Here is a 24,649-nt window from a genome sequence, read left to right as displayed (position 1 = left end):
TCGAATTTCTTGCTTAAGGCAACGTTATAAATTTTGCTACGCTTCCAAATTTGATAACAACTACTATAAATTAACAGCGGATATGTTAAAAATGTACTTATAAGTCGACCAGCGGAAGATTTGCTTAAAATTAATCTGCTGAGCGAATTTAATTTGTTCATAAAGAAGAAGTCGCATCTGAAATACATACATACAATATGTACGAATATTAAGCAGGCTATTTAAATTTATTTATTTAATGTATAGGTAATGGTAGTAAAAACGTATTTCATAGTCATAATATGTGTATGTGACTCCATAAGCTTGTGAATGTTTCAATAAAATGCCTATTCGATAACGTATCTAACACAACGCGGCACACCACACAATAATGGATGGATGGTGGTAGCAATCGTAAATCCAGATTAGCTGACGGAAGTTTATAGATTATATTATCAATTCCAAGAGGACTTTGAATCTTGTGTAATCTGTTTAAACTCTTTCCATAATTAAATACCGATATGAACTTTGGAATAACAGGCATGAGACAGAAATGCCGACATGTACATATGCGTGTACCATGAACTTTTATGCGTTTCCAGCGACTAATTTGTATAAAACTATACATATTACATAGCTCTATACGGTTGATTGTCAAATTACAAAATCCATACAAAGTCAGTACAGCGCGGTTCACATAATACAGCTGCAGTTTTCTGGCTTCCCGATCAGCTGTCTTTGTTCATCATAAGTATATGTAGGTGCATCGCACGTTGTGACATTAACTTTTTGTAAAAGCTTAAAAAGTTCATCCATACGTACTTACATTCACACATTTGTAACTAAACAAAACAAGGTACATTATTACGGGAAATAAAACCAAATCACACAACAGCTATGCTAAGGAGACAATTTAAATTTGTATGTATGTGTGTAAGTATGCACAATAAATCGCAAGTTTAAGAAAAGGTTCAGCTAATTTAGGTGATTATATTATGTACATATGTATGTATGTATGTGTATTATAATTATAAGGTCCCAGCTGTTATTTGATGTGCATATATAGATTTTTTTACACAGGTATGTATATATGTATGCATGTAAGAAGAATACTATTTATGCAGAACCCAAAAAACACTCTGGAACAACAACACACAAGCTTAAAGCGTAATCGTATATTATCTTTTCCCTCACAAATGATTCACACAATTACCAACTGCAGCAAGGGGTACGGAAAAAAGTACCAGTTTAAAGAACTTTTGTATTTATAATATTGTAAATATACAAGAAAATATAAGCAATAGTATAAAGAAGAACAGATCCCTTCTGTTATTACAATGTGATAGGAATGGCATGCATGCGGAACACAATAAAAACACAACCGAACAACACAAAAGCTTAAAGCTTAATGTACATATGTATGTACATTTGCTCATATTTTTGTATATTTACGTACATACATCAATAAAAACGTATACATATGTACTTATATATGTATGTAGATACGAATGCTCCCTTGCTGGGTATTATGGTTTTAAGCAAATGGTTGCCACTCAACTGTATTATGTATGTACTACGCACTTTCATATGTATTTAATCAATCAATTCTCTTAGGCGACTTTGAAAATTTAACACCCAAAAGGGTGTTAAGTATTTTTGTGACTTAATATCTTCTATGACAAAGAAATAATCTAAAGCGGAAAAAAAAATTCTGAATATACGTACATATGTATGTACATACATATGTATGTATGTACATATGTGGGGCTTTTCAAAGCCCAAAATACTATAGACTGCACTCATTACACTTTTATGAAAAAACAAATGATCCGAAACTATTCGGGCATAATAATTGTATTGTAGTAGGGGTTATAGTCGAAAGTTACTATAGACAGTACGTAGCTTTATAACTTTAAATATACATATGTACATATATAAATGTGGATAAATAGTTACCTACATATGTACATACATACATACTCGTATACGTGCATATGCATGTCATTTGTTATAATTGTATCACCAATGAAACGTAGATTTTTCGCTTTGTTACCGATTCTGAAATAAGCCTATCCGCTCAGTTTGGACACATTCAGTGTATGTAACTGTATTTTTAAGTTTCCTTTCGATACTATTTTAAATATACTTATTACCTAAGCACAGTCACAACTATAGAATAAATAAATCTACCAGTTTAGAAATTCCCGAGATGTCGGTCACCCAAGCAGCGTTCAAAGATGGTCAAAAATGGGATTTAAATGAAGAAGAGTCAGATTTCGAGGTATGGTCCATGCCATTGTATTGTATTGAAAATTGTTTCTATACCTAGTACTCGAAGAGTATAGACGTATATTCGCTTTTTGGTGGATGTGTGTAACACCCAGAAGAAAGCGTTACCCCAAAAAGTACATATATTCTTGGTCAGCATCAATAGCCGAATCCATATAGGTATGTATGTCTGCCTTCCTGTCTGTCCGTCCGTCCCACTCTCCGTCTTGTTTGCCGCCTAGTTCTCAGACTATAACATTACTATAGCTGTTATAGCAACCAAATTTCGTGTGATAACACACGGAATCAAGTTAGCCACTGACGAAAATCTGTGGCATCCACAATTTCGATACGAGAACACAAAAAACGCAGAATCATGGAAAAATGGAAATTGCAGTGGTTACGCAACGCCTTCCATGCGCTTACTCATTATCTGTCTCACATATTTTTCGTCAGACTTCGTTCGCCCTCTGGCGATCGTTCGACCGATTTTTATGAAATTTGTTGTATCCAAAATATCAATTGGTTCCTGCTAACAGCGATATCAAACGATATATAAATTATATTGTATAAATTACATAAATCACAGGATCCGATATGTATATACTGACTGAGTACCGGGTATAAAAGTAAAGCAATGTTGCCGCTCGTTATTGGAGGTTGTAAGCTGAATTGATGAACATTAAATTTTTCTAGGAATATTATGATGCGTGCTCGGATCATTACGGCTTTGATAGCTATAAAACTGATTTTAAAACATCTATAGAGCACGCCGAACTGGCGTTGCAGTATTTTTTTAATAACCAATTCGATGAAGCAAGAAATATTTTGCAACCATTCGCCGAAACAAGCTTTTATCACTCATTGGGATATGCAGTATTTTCTTTTCTTGAGGCTATGCTTACTTTCGAAAATATCGAGGGTGCGTCGGCGAAAATAAAAAAGTGTATAGAGCTTTGCCAATTATTCAGGAAAAAGAATACTCTAACGGAATCCATCACTAGTACATTCAAGAAGGTAACTATCCAGTGCAGAACCCAATATTTCATTACCTAAGTCTTTTCAGAAAAACTATTCCCAGCTAACAGATCAGGAATGCCATGCTGAGCTGTGTTTGGCAGAGGCTTTATTAATGAACGCCCTCTTAACATTCATTGAGAATGATAATCTGAGTGGACTGATTCGTGGTAGCCTCAAAGTACGGCAATGTTATAGTGGTTTCAGGTGAGAAGGACTTTTATTGTGATAGTAATTTTGATTAGTTGTTTCTATGCGCAACAGAGCATGTGAGCAAATAATGAAGTCTCGTGAATGGATCTTCGACGTGGTCAAGGACTCAGCATCGGCTAGCACCCATTTCGCCAGTGGAGTGTATATGGGGATTGGAACGTTCAACCTTATGATATCAATATTACCTGGACGTATACTAAACATTCTTAAATTTATTGGATTTACGGGCAGCAAGGTACGTTTTTTAGTCAACCTCCCAGATAAAAGCCTACTGTTTTTTTTTAGACTACTGGCCTAGATTATCTAAAGAAGGGAAACCGAGAAAAAGGGTTGCGCCAGATTCTTTGCGGATTGTCCTTGCTTGGGTATTATCTTGTGGTAATAGCTATGCTAAGCGATCGGCAGTCGGACTCCGATGTACAGTTTTGCGATGAAATTCTAACAGCTCAGCTTGCCAAATATCCAAAGGGAGGATGGATACTTTTTCTTAAGGGACGACTCGAGCTAATCAAAGGAAATTTGTTTGCAGCAGAGTTATGGTACTTAAAATCAGTGCATTCACAAATCACGTGGCCACAACTTCACCATTTAAGCTTTTGGGAGCTTTTTTGGTTGAATAGTCTAATGGGAAATTGGGCAGAGGCAGAACTATATGCAACATATTTGCTGCAAAATAGTAGTTGGTCACGAACCATTTATACATATAATTTAGCCGCGGTCAAATTGGCATGCATTCAACAGAGAAGGACCACTGCTTGTAACATTACCGATCCTGATATACAGGCTCTAATGCTTGAAGTCCCCGCATTTAGACAGAGGATTTCTGGGAAATCGCTACCAATGGAGAAGTTTATGATTAAGCGAGCAATTCGTTTTGGCGCTCAAAACAGTGATCTCGTTCTCCCGCTTATCGAGCAAATGTATCTGTGGAACATATTTAAATTGATTAAAGCAAACTCACTTATCGCCGACGATATTCTACAGACAATTAATAAAGAGTTAGTCCTGCTAAAGGACCCAAGTCAAACTTCACAATTATACTATGCAGACAATCGAGCCCTTTGTCTCTTGCTGCGTGGAGCTTTCTATAGGCAAATGGAGCAGCCGAATCTAGCTCTTCAGTAAGCGTATCTCGAGCAGAGAAAATTATCCAATTATAATTACCTATTTCGATTTCAGGGACTTGCACGATTGCTTAACACAAAGAGGAATTAAGGAGGACTTGTTTTTATTACCATATGCTTATGTTGAGTCCGCCCTTTGTTACGTACCTTTCAACAAAAATCAAGCCATATCCATGCTACAGGATACCAAGTATGCGTAACTTGATCAATCCCATAAACATACAATAGTACCTATAATCATTAACAGGAAAAAGTTTTCGCACTACGCGTTAGAGTCCCGGCTGCACCTCAGGATACACATGGCGCTAATGGATTTAAATGATAATACCGACGGGGAATTGTAAATTCAGGATTTTTTGGATTTGTTTAGTTGTTTCTAGGTATGCTTTCTGCAGAAATCTGTTCTGCATTGCGCAGAGCAAAGTAGGAATAAAAGCTTGGTTATATTGTTCAGTAATATTTTTGTCATTTTATTGTGGGAATTGAAAATTCCATATACTCGTACATGCGAAATTTGTTCATATACATGATTGAATTATAAGTATACATATTTAATTTGTATTATGATGGAAATTAATTAATGGTATTCTAACCATATAATTATTTTTGATGTGTTGGTGTAGTGCTTAGTGTGCATAGTCTGATTAATACTATAACCTTTTCCTTAAGTTCTCAAATTGATCGTACTTAATAGAGCAGTATAAGTTAGTTAAGAATACATTTATGTTTGATCAATTTAACATTAGAAAATGCAAAAGCCTTAACTAATCAGTACTATGTATATTAACGTGTCATTATAACAGGCTATTAATTACTTATTTTCGTAAAAGCATTAGTTTTGTGTATATTTCTTAGTTTAAATTTTAATCTTAATTTGAATGAAATCATTTTCTACAACATAGTCAAAATTCAATTTGCTGAGCACTTAGCAAGGCCAAGAAAGCAAAAGCCCTGTTTTTTTTTTCTTTATGTAGGAGTTATTTTAGGCCTAAGCCAATTTTTCATTTATTCTTCCATTCACGGGAAAGATTTTATTTAAGTTCAATTTAAAGTTGTATTGCCCTTGCAGAGGATGTTTTTGTTTATGTTTGTCTAAATATTTGTACATATATTGAATGTCAAAAGAAAAACATTAATGATAAAAGGGATTAATAAAAAAGGATCGTGCGGAACTGAATTTAAGGGATAAATAAGTCTTTATGTAAATAAAAGTAGATAAATACAAATCTTTGTCTTATTTAATATCAATGGCTAATGGAACCCCAAAATGTAATATAATATATATGTACAACGCAAGAACGCCTGTATAGACTTTCAAATACATTAACGCTAAACAAAATAAGTACAATAAGGAAAATTACGAAATAGAAATGATATTTCTAATGCTTTTGAAAGTTGCTGGTTTCTGAATATTTACATACATATTTAATATGTACATCAAATGATTGGGGCCGCCGAAATAGAACAGATCTCGCTACTATGAATTGAAATCTGTAAGGTATACTGTTTCGTGAATTACATATTTATACGGTGTTTGAAATGCATGGGATGCTATCCGTGCATGGATAGAAATTGTTTATATAAGTTTTGATTCTAAATTATGAATTTTATGAAATAAATAAGACTGATATATGTATATTAAATACGTACATATGCTATAATGTATTGGATCGTAAATAACTTTATGCTTTACCGACTGACAATATTTTGTATATATATATATATATATAATTTTTTTGTTTTGTTTTGCTAGTTGTTTGTTATATGTATATCACAAGTTTGAAGAGAGTAGAAAGTGGTGATTTAACTACTATTGGCATAAACCAGCAATTAAAACAGATTTGCTTTCAATTGCTTTTAACCGAAACAAGACAATTATCGTTATGGCATTCAAAGCTACGTAGCATGTACATACATACGTATGAATAAAAAAATGATTGCTTTAGCAATTGATGCCATTTAGGGTTGCACTGCAACTTGGATGGCGAAGAGACGACACAGCGACACTGTTAACGCTTCCCTCTGGAATTGAGTTATTTTGCGAATTATTGGGATCTTCAATAGAACGAAAACGTAGAAATCCTTGCTCGGTCACTAACATGCTGTCCGAAGCACTTGATGTCGTGCATGAATTGGATGAGGCTGATGCAACCGAAGCTGACGAAGTAGCACTCAATTCGGAACGAAGCTTTCCATTATTTTGTACATGCAGATGTGAATGTTGAAGGATCGAATTTTGATGTGAATGTGGGTGTTGCGACTGTGGGTCATGGATACGATTTTTTGCGATTGCAGCCAGTGCAGCTTGCGATTTGTTATTGCCAATTGAGTTTTGAGTGTTGATTTCGCCCGAAATGGCCAAACCATTCTCGTTGCTAATTAAGTTTGTGCACTCCACATTGCTTCCCGATATCATGTCGTCCTCTTCCTCATCTTCTTCTTCGGAATTACGATCGTACGGTAGCTGCTGAAGCTGATGTTCCTTAAGAGGAATACCATTTATCGGATCAGCTTGAAATGGTGTTAAGTCTGTACCAGCTTGTAATGACCTTCCGTTGGAGGAGCGCTTACTTCTCTGGTAATAGTGGGCTCTCTCTGAGAGAGCTAAAGTCTGTACTCCGTTAGCTATCATTCGCTGGCCACCAACAGAAGATAATGGCACAGCCATAGCTCGACTTGGCGTAGGCCCTCCTAATGTCATGCCTCCGTTAACAATACTGTTCAAGGTACCGCTTTTGCGCACACCGTTGAAAAATCCACGCTCATATGAATTATAGCTGGCATAACGCCCGCCCCCACCATTCGATGACGAGCAGGAGTTTGTTGAGTTGGAACTTCGACGCTCGGTATTCTCAAAGCCGTTACGTTCGAGCGATGCGTTCAGTTTTCTTTCCCGACTTTTAGCTATCTTGAGCCGGTCATGATCACGCTCCGGCCAGCACTCAATGTTGGGTTGCAGTTGGACATTGTTTACAGATTTCTCTTTAAACACGGGACGTTCGAAGTTGTTGAATTCAAATCTAGAGTTATTCTCCTCAAGTGGTTCCGAGTAACATGTGTCGCTTTGCAATAACAAAATTTGTTGTTGTGAAGAGCCCGATCCAGACCCAGAACCAGGCTTAGAATTAACAACATTTTGGTCTAGTTTTTGGATATTTTCCACCCCTACAACTGATGAGCTCGTACGTAAATCAAAGTTTGGGTTTTCATAATGATCTGTTGTAGCATCAGTCATATAGTCCGTACTCATGTAAGTGGTCTGTTCATGAACTCGCATGTGATGTTGATGCTGGTGCTGATTCTGCTGTTGATGATAGTTTTGTGCACTTTGGGATCCATACTCTGCTATATTATGGTTAACAGCGCTTCTAATTGATCCGGTATCATACGGCCTCTGGTACATCGGCTCCTGCAACTGGTACTCGCAGTTGCGCCCACTCGGGGATGCAGCATTGGGCCCTATAGGATTGAGAGCATAGCTGTCATCGTATATGAGTTTTCCCGTCCGCATGGTATATGTGTGGAGATTTGTGTTGGCATTGCAAATGGCCGGATAATCAGTTTCAAACTGCTCCTGACTGGAGCTCGATGTACAGGGTAAAAAGAAGTTTGTAACATTTGAGTTGTGGCCGCCGTTTCCACCATGCTTTTCCCTAACTGCATTGCCAGCGCTACCGCCGCCAGTTTGGCCATACGCACCCATGGAAACCACGGGGCCAACGATGCGCACGTCCCCATTTAGGCCAGCTGGAACGTTTGGTGAATTTGGATCGATACTAGTCTTCAGGCCAGTCACCCACGATATTAGGGTTATTATCGCAATCTCTATAAGTCGCAGGGAGAACTGGTATCCCCATTGTAACCAATCCACCTCGACTATATTCGCTTGACGCGAAGACGAAATGCAAATGGCTCCAAATATCTGCAGAGCAGCCAGTAGCACAAACAGTAGTGCCGTGGCAATAGTGATGTGTATAGCGTACGATAGATTCTGATAGCCATGTATATAGTTCTGGGACTTGCTGCGCAAGATGCGCTTCAGTATTCGATATAAGTAGAGATACAGAAAACCCAGACTGAGGCATATGAATATGTAGATAATCTGACAGATGAGCGTTAGGACGCGTGGCGGTGGAGGTGGACTTGCCAGACTTGCCGATGATGAGATTGTCGGAGAAATTTGACTTTGCTGATAATGCTGACGTCGAAAGTACTGCTGTTGCTGCTGTTGCTGGAAGTACAAGTGATGGTTCTTCAGCGTATACGATTCGACGTAGTGCAGCGTAATGCAGAGTACAATGTGAACGCCGCAGCCCACGACGACGGTGAGGGGTCTTATCAAAGCCGAGTAACGATTGTTCTTATGATTCAACGACTTCAGAAAGAGGAATAAAATGAGCACAGAAAAGGCAACTGTTAAAAATGTGGAAGGTAGATTCAGAAGGAGCTCTGCGACAAATATATTAAAGGTTCCATGGATATTGTACGCATCATAACAGAGGAAAAATATCCGCATTATGCAAATCGTTATTAGTATGAGATGAATGCAAACAAAATACGACTGTGCGAAAAGATGTGTTAGCTTATTATAAGTGAGAAGTTTGTAGAGCGAGTACACTGATAATATTGTGAAAAGTACCACCGACAGGTATATATGTATGTTCCAGGCCCAAGTCCAGGTGGTGTGTGCTGATGCCGCTGCCGCAGCAGCAGCCTCGTCGCGAGCCCCGCCGCTTGGACCCTGACCCTGGCCCTGAATAGTCGAAGCAAATGTGGTAGTCGTCCTGCTTGTCATTTGCCCAGATTGGCCAGCGTTTGTGGTTGCGTATGAGAACGATGTAGCGGCTACATCTCCAATAGCAGCTGCAGCAGCCGGTGTGGTCACTGTGGACTGGTTTGAGTTATCGTAGAAGTCAAGCTGACCTGACAAATGTTTGCTTTGGTTGATGTTTGGACTGGCAGAGGCATTGTCTTCGGCATTGTCTTCGTTTGCCGAAGAGTTTTCGATCAGAACAATTGGAGAGGACGGTGGGTGATGGATGCTGGTGACCGGTCTCGGAGTTACCTGCTTCAATAGAACTGCTGGAATGTCACTTTTTTTACCATTTGATCCGAGAATGCGTCTTATATTTGGCAGCACCTCCTGCTTCTTATTAGGGCCACTGTAATCCACGTTCTGTGCACCTTGTCTCTTTGAACCAATCTGTTCACTCAAATAATCTTCGTTGCTGGCGGGCTGGCGGGCCGGTGTATTAAGAGCTTTTTTGCGATCAAGTCCGACCGTATCGAACACTGCATCTTGTGTGCTTGTGGACACAACAGGACTCTTGCTCTCCACACCATTATCATAACTTACATTCGCTATCAAAATGCCGTTGGCCTCGTTGCTGGTGCTCCCCAAATCAGGGGGTCGAATGGGTATCCTGTCCTGGCTGGGCATCAGGCTGGGAGGTGGAATGGGTCGTCTATTAATGGCAATTTGGCCCTCATTATTTGAGCCGCGTAATGTTGGCTTGTCCGCAAACGGGTTTTGATATTCCCGTGGTAGTGGTGGCGTAAAAAAAGTTCGAGACGGCGGCGAGTATAGTGGAATATCGCCTGGATACATTGGTATTGTCGGGGACTGAGCTCCATTTGTCTTTTTCAATAGGTTAGGTACTGTAAGTATATTTATTGTGGGTAAGTTCAAATGCACTGGCATATGATATACTATTATCTACATATATACATATTGCACGAAAAGAAACAATACTCACTTGACGGCACTGGTGTGGAATTATACTGCATTGTGTGACGGTGACGATCTCTGTCATGCGAGTGGTGACGATTTGGATTGGGGTAAGTGGGATTATTGTTACTTTTCAATATGTCAGCATTGGGCGCAGAGGTGGGAAGTGCATGATCTCTCTCCAAGTCTAGCTCGTAGTTTCTTTGACGACCACTTGTGCTCTGTTGCTGATGAATCGAATGATATCTGTGATAAATATAGAGATTGTGAAAGAAATGTAGATCAGGCTCGAAATACCACCCATGTACATACACTCCCCGACATTTGAATACGACATACTAAATTGTACACTTTAGGCACCAATATTTTCGGGCACAAGCCAAAGAAAACGGTGAATTTGAATTTTCCTCAAATCTCTATTCAATTTAGCATAAATTAAATAAAAAATAGCAAGAAGAAGAATAGAAGAATAGCAAGAGCAAGATCCTAAAACGGCGTGGAACAGTTGATTTTTCATTAAGTCGAGTTTATCAAATATGCAACAAAGTTGAGGGGTTTTTATACCCGATACTCAAAATGAGTATTGGGGTATATTAGATTTGTGGTAAAAGTGGATGTGTGTAACGTCCAGAAGGAATCGTTTCCGACCCTATAAAGTATATATATTCTTGATCAGCATCAATAGCCGAGTCGATTGAGCCCTGTCTGTCTGTCCGTCCGTCCGTCTGTCCGTCTGTCCGTCCCCTTCAGCGCCTAATGCTCAAAGACTATAAGAGCTAGAACAACGATGTTTTGGATCCAGACTTCTGTGATATGTCACTGCTCCAAAAATATTTCAAAACTTTGCCCCGCCCACTTCCGCCCCCACAAAGGGCGAAAATCTGTGGCATCCACAATTTCGACGATACGAGAAAACTAAAAACGCAGAATCGTAGAAGATGACTATATCTTCTAGAGTGCAAAATCTGAACCAAATCGTATAATTATTATAGCCAGAATCACGAAAACAATTTCACTCTTTCTCGCTCTGTCTCACTCTAACACACAGGTTTCATGGTCGGTTTTGCCAATTGCAAAATATGAGTTCAAGGATCTCAGAACCTATAAAAGCCAGAGCAACCAAATTTGGTATCCACACTCCTGTGATATCGAACCTTGACCGTTTCATGTCCAAATTTCGCCACACCCCCTTCCGCCCCCGCAAAGGACGAAAATCTGAGGCAACCACAAATCTCAGAGACTATTAAGGCTAGAGTAACCAAATTTGGTACACACACTCCTTTAAGATGTCACTATAAAACGTATATCTCAGAATTTCTCCCCACCCCCATCCGCCCCCACAAAGGACGAAAATCTGTTGCATCCACAATATTGCAGATTTGAGAAAACTAAAAACGCAGAATCATAGATAATGACCATATCTATTAGATTGCTGAATCTGGATCAGATCAGATAATTTTTATAGCCAAAAGGAACAAATCAATTTGCAGTGGCTACGCAGCGCCCGACGTCACGCTCAGACTGATTTTCTGTCTCTCTCGCACGCACTCTTTGTCGTGTCGTTAAATATTAGCGGCGTCTGCCGGAGGAGAGCCATACTGACTTAGTATCGGGTATAACTCTAGAGTTGCGGTGTCCGCAGCAACTCACAACGTTCCCCCTCGTTTTTATTAATTACAGTCCCTTATGGTGTGGAGTCTTCGAAAAAACATGTTTTATTATTTTAGCACTAGCTTAAAGTACAGTTTTAGATTTTTAAATCGAGTTTTAGTCGTGTTTTTGAGATGCGGCTCGCAGATGAGATCTCATAGAGGTCTCGGAAGTAGCAATTTTGATTCGGTTTTTTATGTTTTTGCCATAATTTGACCCGTTCTTTATGAAATCACTTAGAACATACCGAGTTTTACCAATTTCACCACTTATTTTCATTATTGATGGACCTACTTCCTTCGAGGCTTTTATTGTGGAGTTTTTTCAATGTGAATGTCGTATTCAAGTGTCGCATTTTTTGGGAGTGGAAATTTGAGTTATGCCAACTAAATTTTGTTCCTCAATCTACTTTGATGAATATTGCTATTATTTTTTTTTTAATTTATGCTAAATTGAATAGAGATTTGAGGAAAATTTAAAGTCACCGTTTTCTTTGGCTTGTGCCCGAAAATATTGGTGCCTAAAATGTACATTTTAGTATGTCGTATTCAAGTGTCGGGGAGTGTATATAGTAGTGGTCCGCAAAATTTTTTTGTTCGACGTACACCTTCAAATCAAGAAATTTTAAGCTAGGTACAAACGATGCAAACTATTTGCAGCAAGTTGATTGCTGCAATCAAATTTGCACGTTTGAACACGAGTGCAAACATTTTGCTGAAAACAAAAAATTCGCAATAACTGTTTGCAGCAACTATTTTAGCTTGTCGTCTGTATACAGAATTTTATCGTTAACTTGGTTGCGTCAGTTGCTTGCTTGTTTGCATGTGCTGTTTGCTTTCAGTCGCAATATTGCAGCAAGAGCAACATTTGGGATCACGAGAAAACGATACAAATTATTGAATTGTACGAGAATAATTCTGTTTTATGGGATGTCTCGTCAGCAGACTATACAAATAAGAATAAAAAGCAAAATGCTTATCGCGAAATTGCTGAAAAATTAGACAAAAGTGATGATGAAATAAAAACAAAAATTCATAATTTGCGCACTCAATTTTTGCAAGAGGTGCGCACAGTGAAGCAAAAAAAGAGTGGCCAGGGTACATCGGACAACTATACCAGCAAATGGGAGTTTTTCAAGGCGCTTAAATTTAATAAAAATGACGACGGAAATAATTATAAAATTCAAAATTTGGTAAGTAGTACAATTTATTGAACATATCGTAGTAATTACTTATTTTATATATGTTTATATTGCCATGACACTTCACCATCAGGCGAAACAAACCAATTTTTAAATTCTTCACGTATATCTTTTGCTTCAGTAGAGTTTTGCGTATTTCTTTGAATTGGTATGCAGTTTCCTTCTAACGTCAGATCGTTACGACAAGTACCTGTTACCACTTCTCCATCAACTTCATTGTCGAATGTTCCATTCGGAGTTCATAAAAATTTTAATTATATTTAATACATACCCGTGGCTTAAAAACGCAATATCAGGGCTAATCGCTCATTTGGTGGAATCGCAGGACGCATTACGGTGTCTTGTTTAGTTATGCAGTTTTTTACTTTTTCTAATAAAAAATTGAATTCACTGACTGACATGCGAAAAAAATTGTAATAGTTTCTTTCATCGCCATTTTGTAGCTCTTGTAAAAGGTTCTGATGCACTCCTTTTTCATCTCTTTTGGAAATCCACTTTTTCACCCAACACTTTCTTTTTTTTGCCGACTCTAATCTTCTCACTTTTTTACGTTTTATTAAAACTGCTAATATAGCAACAGCAGCAACTCGCGATTTTTGTGCCGGCATAATATAAACACGTCGTTATTCCTTGACTTTCTCAAAACAACAGAACTTGCAAATGAGTGTCCCTTGCAAGAACTGCAAACAGAAAATGAAAACACGTGTAGACATTAACGCAATAAATTGCATGAAATAGCCATGCAAAAGTTTGCATGCAAAACAAAAATTGATTGAAGAAAGAAATTTGCAATATTTGTATTGGTGTGAACATTTTTGAAAACTTTTGCTGCAAATTATTTTTAACTTGCTGCAAATTGTTTGCATCGTGTGTACCTAGCTTTAGAGGTACACCAAAGAAAATGCAATGTTTATTTAATAATTATTTTCACTTAAATCAATATACCTTATACGAAAAGATGTTTAGTGAGAAATTTTTTTAAAATTCGAAATGCCAGCTATAGTTTGAAAGCTTTAAGTTTTAAGTCCCATCAGTTTTTAACCCGATGATTATTCCTATTCCTTTTTCGGTAAGAGTCCAAGGATTGTCCAAATGTTATGGACTTCGTACCCAGTCCATAGGTTGCTTTCCTGCTATTAGCTAAAAGTGATTCACTATCAAAGCCAGCACTTTTATTTCTGAATCAGTAGCCCTAGCATTTGGAAACATATTATTATTTCCATTGAAAGTGTAGCTGATCCATAACCTCAACTTAGCGCGAAAGCTTTCAGTTTTGTCCGAAGACATTTAAATACTAGAATTTGTGCCTTGCATTTTTCTGTTGATCTCAAATGAGCTCATTTAAATAAATGAGCGAGTATGTAGGCCAGATATGCAAGTTGTACTATCCAGTTCTCGTTTAAAACGCAAAAGCAAGATCCAAACCCTGTGCCTCTTAAAACGTCTGGGTCTTTTTTTAGTGGCTCATAAATCCGAGAAAGCACTTTTCCACGAGAAAGCCATCGTACTTCTGTATGAAACAAGAGTGACTGATGATCTGCTCCTATTTCCTGACATACTGCACTAAACAGATTGAAGTTTAACAGTCGCGACTTGATTGACAGTGAATGACAATTCTAACAACTTTTTGGAGGACAAAAAACCATTCATCAGTGTTTTCCTGTTTAAAAAATAATGTGAGGATGTCCGCGCAATAATAAGTCGGTCGGGAAACAATTTTATTGTTTTTATACCCGATACTCAAAATGAGTATTGGGGTATATTAGATTTGTGGTAAAAGTGGATGTGTGTAACGTCCAGAAGGAATCGTTTCCGACCCCATAAAGTATATATATTCTTGATCAGCATCAATAGCCGAGTCGATTGAGCCATGTCTGTCTGTCCGTCTGTCCGTCCGTCTGTCCGTCCCCTTCAGCGCCTAGTGCTCAAAGACTATAAGAGCTAGAGCAACGATGTTTTGGATCCAGACTTCTGTGATATGTCACTGCTACAAAAATATTTCAAAACTTTGCCCCGCCCACTTCCGCCCCCACAAAGGGCGAAAATCTGTGGCATCCACAATTTCGACGATACGAGAAAACTAAAAACGCAGAACCGTAGAAGATGACTATATCTTACAGAGTGCAAAATCTGAACCAGATCGTATAATTATTATAGCCAGAATCACGAAAACAATTTCACTCTTTCTCGCTCTGTCTCACTCTAACACACAGGTTTCATGTTCGGTTTTGCCAATTGCAAAATATGAGTTCAAGGATCTCAGAACCCATAAGAGCTAGAGCAACCAAATTTGGTATCCACACTCCTGTGATATCGGACCTTGACCGTTTTGTGTGAAAATTTCGCCGCACCCCCTTCCGCCCCCGCAAAGGACGAAAATCTGGGGCAACCACAAATCTCAGAGACTATTAAGGCTAGAGCAACTAAATTTGGTTGCCGCACTCCTGTTAGATCTCACTATAAAACGTATATCTCAAAATTTCGCGCCAGCCCCTTCCGCCCCCACAAAGGACGAGAATCTGTTGCATCCACAATATTGCAGATTCGAGAAAACTAAAAACGCAGAATCATAGAGAATGACCATATCTATCAGATTGCTGAGTCTGGATCAGATCAGATAATTTTTATAGCCAACAGGAACAAATCAATTTGCAGTGGCTACGCAGCGCCCGACGTCACGCTCAGACTGATTCTCTGTCTCTCTCGCACTCTTTGTCGTGTCGTTTAATATTAGCGGCGTCTGACGGAGGAGAGTCATACTGACTTAGTATCGGGTATAACTGTAGAGTTGCGGTGTACGCAGCATCTCACAACGTTCCCCCTCGTTTTTTAAATTACAGTCCCGTGCTTTTAGCTTCAAATTTGGATAAGTCCTCTATAAACAATTTTATAAGAAATTTCGGTAAATGCGTTACGTAAAAATTACCAATTTTCCCAAGACGGCTGAGCGTATTCTGAAACGCTTGAGCCTTAACGGACGTGGGACAACAGAAAAAGCAACTTCACGAAACTTGGATTGTACATGATTGTAGAAAAGTTATGCTTTTGGCGCTAATTAACGAATCGGTTAATGAGGTCAATTTTATTGGGATACACTTCACTGATTTTGCCCCCTGCCACCGTGACAGCTCACGAACATATTTAAACTATGCTATTGCGTTGTATTATCTCTCTATTATATAAAAGAGGGGAAACGTTGTGAGTCGTTGCTACGGCCACGACATTACATTTATACTCGATACGCAGTCAGTATCCTCCGCCAGAGGGCGCACATAATGCACGCAAAGAGTGTCTGAGAGAGATACAGAAAATGCGTAGGCGACGTGAACGGCGTGATGCCACAGATTTTCGTCCTTTGTGGGGGCGGAAGAGGGCGTGGCATACATTTTGAAGCAAACTTATTTTAGTGTTTTATCACAGGAGCCTAGATACAACATTTCGTTGCTCCAGCTTTTCTAGCCACTGGGAACTAGGCGTCAAACAAAACGGACAGACAGACACAGCTCAATCGACTCGGCTATTGACGCTGGTCGGCTATGTGGTCCCAAACGCTTTCTTCTGAGCGTTACACATATACATTTTCTACCCCTATACTCTTTGAGTACAAAAAATGAGTGCATGAATTCGACAACCACCCCTCACTCATTCAATTCATGCATCTTCGTTGAAATGTAATGAGTATGAGTCTTTCGTGCGCTCATTCACTCTTTCGGCGTAGATTTGAATTCACTCAATTCATTTTAAACATTGTTAATTATAATTTTTGTCATTCATCTAGAACCTTATATAAATCGATTGTTGGGAGTTGGGTAAAGAGTGATCGCTTTAGTGAACAAGCTCTGTTGCTAAATTGTTCACTTGATCACTCATGAACCAGACATCCATATGCAATATTTAATAATACAGCTGCTATAGCTATAGTAATAGCTATTTATGTCGTACCTCTGGGTCGTCAGGAGTGGTGTAGCAACTGTAGTTAGGCCTGAAGCATAGCTATTGTCTGGTATGCTCCGTTTCGTTGTAGATGTTGTGCCGTAAGCGACCTTTATTAGAACGGCGGCCACACTACGCTCAAAATTATCCAATTTTTCCAAATAACCGCTGGCCGCAACTGGAGAGGAACCAGAAATTGCATGGCTTTCTCCAATGCCAGTCGAGCTGCCGTTGCCTCCGTGTCCGTGTCCAACTGGCTTTGCCCGGGAAATTGTATTGTTTCTGGACGACTCATCAGTGGATGTCAGCTTCGGTTCCTCCACTAGCAGCGAATGCGATAAGCAAATATGATGTGAGGCTATTAGCAGCATAAACAACATAAAGAAACGGTGGCGTTGAAGCATAATTAGAGCCAGCAAATCGAAGAGAATGATGCTCAAAGGTCCTTCGATTCTTTTCCTGCTCACACGACACGGAAAGTGGTAGCCATTTCTATTAGCACAGATCCTTGAAGATGCGGGTGTCTGCGGGATCAGAACGCTTGATAATACTGATGCGAACCTGCTTCCCAGATGACTTGAATCACATGTGGAACTCAACATCTTATAATTTTCCCTTGAAAGCTTGTGATCCGTTGTGAAAACCGCTTGATGGCCTAAAAATAAGTAAGGCCAATTCCGATTATAGAATGTGTCAAATTTAACTGCAATCAGTACTTACCTCTTCCTGTGTTGGCTCGCTTTTTAACTTTAATGCGGTACCCATAGTTCACTGATGACATGACTCTATCCTTTTGCTTCCGATTGCGATTCTTTTCATCTATTCGTTTTAATTGCAATCTTAATGCATAGATCCAGAGCTCAATTTGTTACTTTTAAGTTGGCTTTCGTGTATATTCACCTGAATATAATAAGGAAACTGTGCCTAAACGAACGAAAAAAAAAAACATTTAACCATCTTTCATGTAAATACGAATAAATACGGGAATAAATACGATCACTGATCCAAAGGCTAAGCAAATCAATGAGTTTCTTGTTTCTTGTCTTTTTAAAAAAATCCACAGCCCTATGGCTGCCAGGACTACTCCAAAACGGACCACAGCTGGTGGGATAATGTAATATTCCTAACAGAAAGCAAGGCTAACCGTTATGGCAGTGGCAGCAAGACAATGGCTTAGCGGAAACCAAATACTGAGCTGCAGAAGAATCACTTAAGACCAACAGTGAATCACGGAGAGGGTAGTGTCATGATTTGGGGCTGCATTTCCACAAAAGGAGTAGGAAATCTTGTTTTCATTGATGGGATAATGGATAATTTTTAAAGACAATTTTAAGCAGTTGGTGGAGAAAATGGGCATTGCCAACACGTTCAAGTTGTATCAGGACACTGACCAAAAGTCATGGAAACGCCCAGCTTTATTTTGTTGAATTATATTTTCTTTTAATTTTAAATAAAGATTTAAATATGTATACCTTTATGATAAGGTAATACTGCAAGCTTTATTCTACATTTGAAAATTATCGTTTACCCGATACCCCATAAAGTATAAATATTCTTGGGCAGCATCAATAGCCGAGTCGATTGAGCCATGTCTGTCTGTTCGTCCGTCCGTCCCTATGAGCGCATAGTGCTCAGAGACTATAAGAGCTTGAGCAACGACATTTTGTATCCAGACTTCTGTAATATGTCGCTGACAAGTGTATTTCAAACCCCTGACACGCCCCCTTCCGCTCCCTTGACGTGTCGTTCAATATTTGAGTCGTCTGGTGGAGAAGATCCTCACTGACTATGTATCGGGTATAAATGTAGAGTTGCGGTGGCAGCAGCAACTCACAACTTTCCACCAAAAAGTTTTTTACATTTTATTCGCGCTTGAAGTTAGAAAAAAAACCCGAATATTAATGTTATCCACTGTAGCACATAGGAATTATACAGATAATTCGGATAATTAATCGTCTTATCAGTATCGCTCGCGAACAATTAAGATAAATAGAACAAAGATGGCAGAGGCCTTCCATAAACCTGTGTAACTGTTGTGCCAAGACACACGTGCCTACACCTTATGATATTCTCTAAGCAGTTTGTATATATTTACATACTATATACTTATATATATATGCTATATATACAGTTGAACTTCGATATCTCAAAAGTTTGTACATTGAATTTTCTATATTTCGAACTAAAACGGTTGGGAACCAGTGCTGATAGTTTAGACTAGATTTCAGACTAGATCTAGCATTTTTAAAAGGTGACTTATAAAAATTGCAATTAGCTTATATAGGCTGTTTAGTATATTATGAAAACAAATTAAGCTTATTTTAGCTTTAAACTAAAATTTAATCTTTTCTGGATTTTTTGTTGAACAACAAAAATTGGAGTGGTTTTTTATTCATTTCATGATGGAAACTTTGTTCATAAGAGCAAGATTTTGGTTGTGTTAAATTTAAGAGTAGCCTATAATTTTGATGTTCTTAAGAAACTCAATGTATTTTCCTTTGTCATTGGGGGAAGTTTGGGAAGTTTTGGAAGATAGTAATATCACCGACATTGATAGTATAAAGTCGTACGATAAAATGTATTTGTTAAAATGGGAAAATACCGACAGTACTATTCAATTTCGGGCATATGTAGGTGCTGGCCTACAAAGATGCGGGGAGAAAGAACCCATTCGAACCACTTGCTCTATTTGCTACTCAAATGCTTTCTCTCCTGGTGAAATGCTGATGTGGAACGGGTGTTCAGTCAAATTAATCTAGTTAAAACTAAATTTTGGCCAAAACTACGAATTGCCATTAAAATATTTTAATTTTATTTCAAAAAACGACAAATACTACAACATTCAAGAGTGGGAAGCTGAGGTGTATAATCCATAACTACTTAAGTTATAGCTAGTATAACAAAATCACTAATACCACCAAATATTGTATATTTTGGGGTCTTAATCCTTTTCCATTTCCTTTTAGCTACGTTTACCATTTTTTTTTTTCAAATCTCTGAAAACCTGGCAGCACTGCTTGGGATATAAAGTTAAATCAAAGAACTGCCATCACATCTCATAATTCGTAAATCGCACAATAATACCATATACATGGTTTAGACTGGTTACCTTATTAGAACTAGAGGTAGAGGTAAAAAATGTTTGCTTTAATGTTTCAATCCTTTACACGTTTCGAATGCACAATGGCCTCCAAAGTTCCCAATTCATCCGTGAGATTTGGCAAAATTTGGTGCATCGATTAGCAAATAAATGGAGAACGATTTCGTATAAGAATGGATATCCTCATCTGAATGGATAAGCTCTCAAATATTGCTATAAATGGCAGAAAATGTTTGAAATCGATTTAATAAACCCAAATCGATCTAGTCTAGCCGCCAGGTCTAGACAGGTCAATGGGGAATGGGGAACCTGATTTGCAGCTTATAGAATTTATATTTATTATTCCAAACTGAACAAGAGATAACAAGTCACTTTAAACAATAATCTATGAACCTGAAAATAGGAAACATTTTAAAAATTAAACTAAAACCTCCAGCAGCGGACAGTGAAATGTGGACAGTAAAAAAGTGATTTGTTATGTTTTATAAAGTTTTGGTTTGTTTTTCAAGAGAAAAGTTCATGAAACTAACTAAATGAAATAAAAGGCTAACGAAAAACATTAAATATTGTAATCCAATGTCCTTGTTTTAAAAGAATCCTGAAATCATAAAGTGTAAAATCACTTTTATAATTGTACGGAAAAATTCATTCTAGGTTTTTAGTCCGGAAATACAATTTTTCTGTTATTACGTTTAATTCGATGAATATTGAAGAGTATGTAATAAATTAGTTAAATATTTTTTTGAATTTCCTCGCTCTTTTAGAACTAGTTTTCTACGCGAAAGCTTACCTCCAAATTTGCAGATTGATTCGATGTTTATATCGTTGTGCCACACTTTTCCAAATATTTCTTTCAATTCAGATAAAGTTTTGGGTCTCTGTTTTCATATTAAAACGTTCAGGATGGGCTAAATATTAAAACCTATTCCCACTATTGATAAGTATTATTTTAGCTAAGAGAACCCATTGTTGGAAAAATCAAACTTTTTGTATATATCATTACAAAATACAATTAAAAAGTGGAAAAAAATATGCCTGACCAATCTTGCCTGACCATCCTAGTAGATGAGAGCGTCAGCAAGCGGAAAGTGGTTCTCATTAGACGGAATGAGGGTTTCCTCTAAAATTTGTTTGCACGTTACCACCTTACATATCCGTCAACTAGCGCCAGATACCCAACTCAAAAAAAAAAATAACATCAACAAAAAACCTGCTGCCTCCTTGAATTAAAGTTTCGTTGAGTTTTAACCATTGGCGCCTTTTCTGGGGGGACGTCGTTTTTCGAAATTGTGCATAAAATTGTTTAAAGAAAACTTCCTCATCCCAAGTTTTAAGATAATAGTGCCAAAACGAATGTTTTCTGAACTCAATGCCAATATAGCTGCCCTGTCGGCTTCAGTAATTTTTTATACATTTTTTTTATTTTAACTTCTTGCTTTTTTTTATGAAAAAGAGACGTTATCTACACAATAAAAAGGTTTCCCAACTGACTTGAGTTTTTGCATACGCGCCATCGGCTTAAAGTTAGATAAAATGAGTGTCCGCTACTGTATGTTAAATGTTCTACCTGTTTCATATTCAGTTTTGAATCAATTTAGTTTTCAGATCCTTTTGAGAAGCAATTTTCAACTGACACATAACTCACATAACTGACAGAGCTATATAAATTATTTATTTTCAATACTTTTAAACATCCAGCCTTTAATTTTTAGCAAAATTCTTAGGTCTCATCTTCGGGACCGATCAATGAGCTCTCTTCGCTAAACAAATGTCTTTCATAAAAATATTCAATAACTAAATTAATTTTTTTGTTGATTTTTAATTTTTTTTATACTCATTTACCTTAGCACTACTATTTTAATGGACAGCTGAGTTCATCGGTAATGTCTAAAGTCATGGAAAACAAGAAGATGGAATTCTAATGTAATGGGATTTGTAATGTTTACATTCCATAAATTTTAAATAGGTATCACTTGTTCAATTTGGAACACTACATATATTAATTTTGTTCAATAATCATTCATTACTCATTTATTCAGTTTGTGGAAAACCAAATAAAATAAAATACATAGTAAAGTTCGTCGGAAATCTCACTACACTATGTACATCACTGTATTATTATGTATTTGTGGGAATAGCACTTTCATTGGTATTTACATAAGACAGACGGATAAAATCGGATTATTATGGATTGGATAAAATAATTGAATTAGCAATAGCTTCAGCGCCCGAGCAGCTTTCTGTCGTTTCCAAGTGTCACCATACAATTTTTGGAACTTAAAAAACCACTTTTGCAATGTCGACGTGATAGTTACTACGTTAGTATACATTTTTAGATGTCTCAAAGCTAATATTATTCACTGGTTACTTTAAGCCATTGCCACTGTATACACATGTACATATGTACATATGCACCCATACATATTTTATACATACATATTAAGGTAAATGTGTGTACATATATATTCATTTTGGATATAAATTTCACACAAATATTTACCGTTTACTTCATGATTATGGTTTGTTTCAAAGAGAACGACATTAGAGGTGCCGATAAAATTTCCATTATATACGGATGGGTATGCATCCATCAAACAAGTTATTGGCTTTAACACATGCACATTGAACTAAATATGTGCATGTATTAATATGTATACATGCACGCATATGTGCATTAAAGATACATACATATGTGTACTTATTTGAGCAAGTAAAATGGGGCGTACGTATAGGACTCCGAAACAAACCGTAGGTCAAAAGCAAAATAAACGGTTGGGTAACTCCGATATTACTAGAATATTTTTCAATTCACGCATAAAAACAATAAAGATTATGTATATTGTGTTGTGACGTCTCGATTTTTCACTTTTCAACAAGAATCCACAAAATGGCGGATATCTTAATCGATTAACTATCGTAAATATCGATAAATATTTATGATTGATATCGTACAGAAAAGTAAGGGTATTCAGTAATAATATATATACCTTAAAATTTTGCGTAACGATTTCCTCAACCAGATTTGTTGCTGGTGTTTCTTCACCGCCAGTATTCAGATCTGGATATATATGTAGCGATTAATACTCGCCCTTCCTTAGCGCACCAACGCTCACAATTAAAAAATTACTGAATGCTTTCATACAATATTTTAATAATGTAGATAAACACAACATAAGTGTAGCCGTAGAGCATATACACTTGGTCCCAATCTGCGAATTATATGACACTTGTACATTTTTGGTATTAACGTAGGTTTTTACGTAGGATAAGCATAGGGGCCTAGTGTTGGCAAAAACTTGCGTCTTTTAAGGACGCAGTTGCGTCTATTCGGATTATTTCATTTTTTTTGTAGCTTCACAGAATATTGTTTACACCTATCTATAGTAATGACATAAAAAAAAAATAGTTTAAACAATCTAAATTTGCCGGATAAAAACTGTCTGAGGAAGAAAAAGGAAATATGCATACATATAAAACATATACATTGAACCTTTTTGTCAGCCCCTGAGGCCCTGATTTGATGATTTCCTCGTCATCAAACATATAAACTAAAAACTAAGAACCTATGCTTGCATCTCTGGCAAGATTCAAAATCGCACGACGCATCCTTAATGTAAACAGGCTATGAGCAGAACTGCGCCGAATAACAGGCCAGTCTGTCAACTTGGAACAAAGAACTTGGGAAAGCCATCTCGTGAAGAGATTAGCGGCAGTTCGCCACAGTAGCCGAGTTCGAGGAGATCGCGCTAAGTGATCTGATCGCAGCTATAAATGTTTAGCTGGGTTTCGCAACTGCTTGAAGGCAGTTCACAGCCTCCCTGATCGCTATAACTTCCACCTGGAATACGCTACAGTGATTTGGTAGCCTGAATGAGTGCTTTATGTTTAGCTGTTCAGAGACGATTCCTCTTATAACCCTCGTCAAGCTTCCATCCATCCGCGAAGATGTTTATGGCCCCATCTGGGCCTGGGAGTCCCTCGAGCCATTCGTCTCTGTGAGGGATGATGGTGATGAATGGAGTATCCGTGTACTCCTTTGAAACTTGATAGCCCGTTCTTGCTTGGACATTGTTGTTTTTATTTAGTGTCACTGTGGTTGAGGTACCCAATGTTCAGAGTCTCTAAGACGTATTGCTGCCATTTCTGCCCGCTCTTTTCCTGCAAGGTCAAGGCTCTGGAGGCATAACATGGCGTTTAGCGCATCATTTGGTGTGGTTCGAAGAGTTCCACTGATGCAGAGGGCGGCAGTTCTTTGAAGTTTGCCCAGCTGATTGGTGATTGTCCTTTTTGTTAGGGCAGATATTGACCATTGCCAGATATGTATATCCATAGGACTATGCTTGGGTTCATGCCCCACTTTAGGCCAATAGCTTTTTTGCATGTGTAGAGTGCTGTCGTTGCCTTCTTCACTCTATCCTTGACCTTCAGGCTCCAGT

General features: G+C 37.8%; 2 protein-coding genes across 2 annotated transcripts; one reads left to right on the top strand and one right to left on the bottom strand.

Annotated features, from left to right (window-relative positions):
* The first annotated feature begins 1,047 nt into the window (after positions 1 to 1,047).
* On the top strand, positions 1,048 to 5,058 carry LOC113566237 (tetratricopeptide repeat protein 39B-like). Its single transcript, XM_026991003.1, has 8 exons — positions 1,048 to 1,059; positions 2,173 to 2,260; positions 2,944 to 3,264; positions 3,314 to 3,471; positions 3,529 to 3,712; positions 3,763 to 4,598; positions 4,657 to 4,791; positions 4,849 to 5,058. The coding sequence occupies exons 2-8, from the start codon at positions 2,189 to 2,191 to the stop codon at positions 4,943 to 4,945; spliced, it is 1,803 nt and encodes a 600-aa protein (XP_026846804.1). The 5' UTR covers positions 1,048 to 1,059; positions 2,173 to 2,188; the 3' UTR covers positions 4,946 to 5,058.
* On the bottom strand, positions 5,046 to 23,006 carry LOC6602019. The gene is made up of 5 exons (XM_002026997.2): positions 22,902 to 23,006; positions 17,834 to 18,037; positions 17,123 to 17,768; positions 10,358 to 10,575; positions 5,046 to 10,259 (listed from the first exon to the last, which is right to left on the bottom strand). Exons 2-5 carry the CDS (start codon positions 17,892 to 17,894, stop codon positions 6,544 to 6,546), a joined length of 4,641 nt encoding a protein of 1,546 aa, XP_002027033.2. The 5' UTR covers positions 17,895 to 18,037; positions 22,902 to 23,006; the 3' UTR covers positions 5,046 to 6,543.
* Between the last annotated feature and the right edge of the window lie 1,643 nt (positions 23,007 to 24,649).

The sequence above is a fragment of the Drosophila persimilis genome, unplaced genomic scaffold (genome assembly GCF_003286085.1).
Source record: "Drosophila persimilis strain 14011-0111.01,24,50 unplaced genomic scaffold, DperRS2 tig00000652-arrow-arrow-pilon, whole genome shotgun sequence".
Taxonomy (NCBI): Eukaryota; Metazoa; Arthropoda; class Insecta; order Diptera; family Drosophilidae; genus Drosophila; species Drosophila persimilis.
Note: the sequence above shows the minus strand (reverse complement) of the source record. Positions and strands in the feature narration are given on the sequence as shown.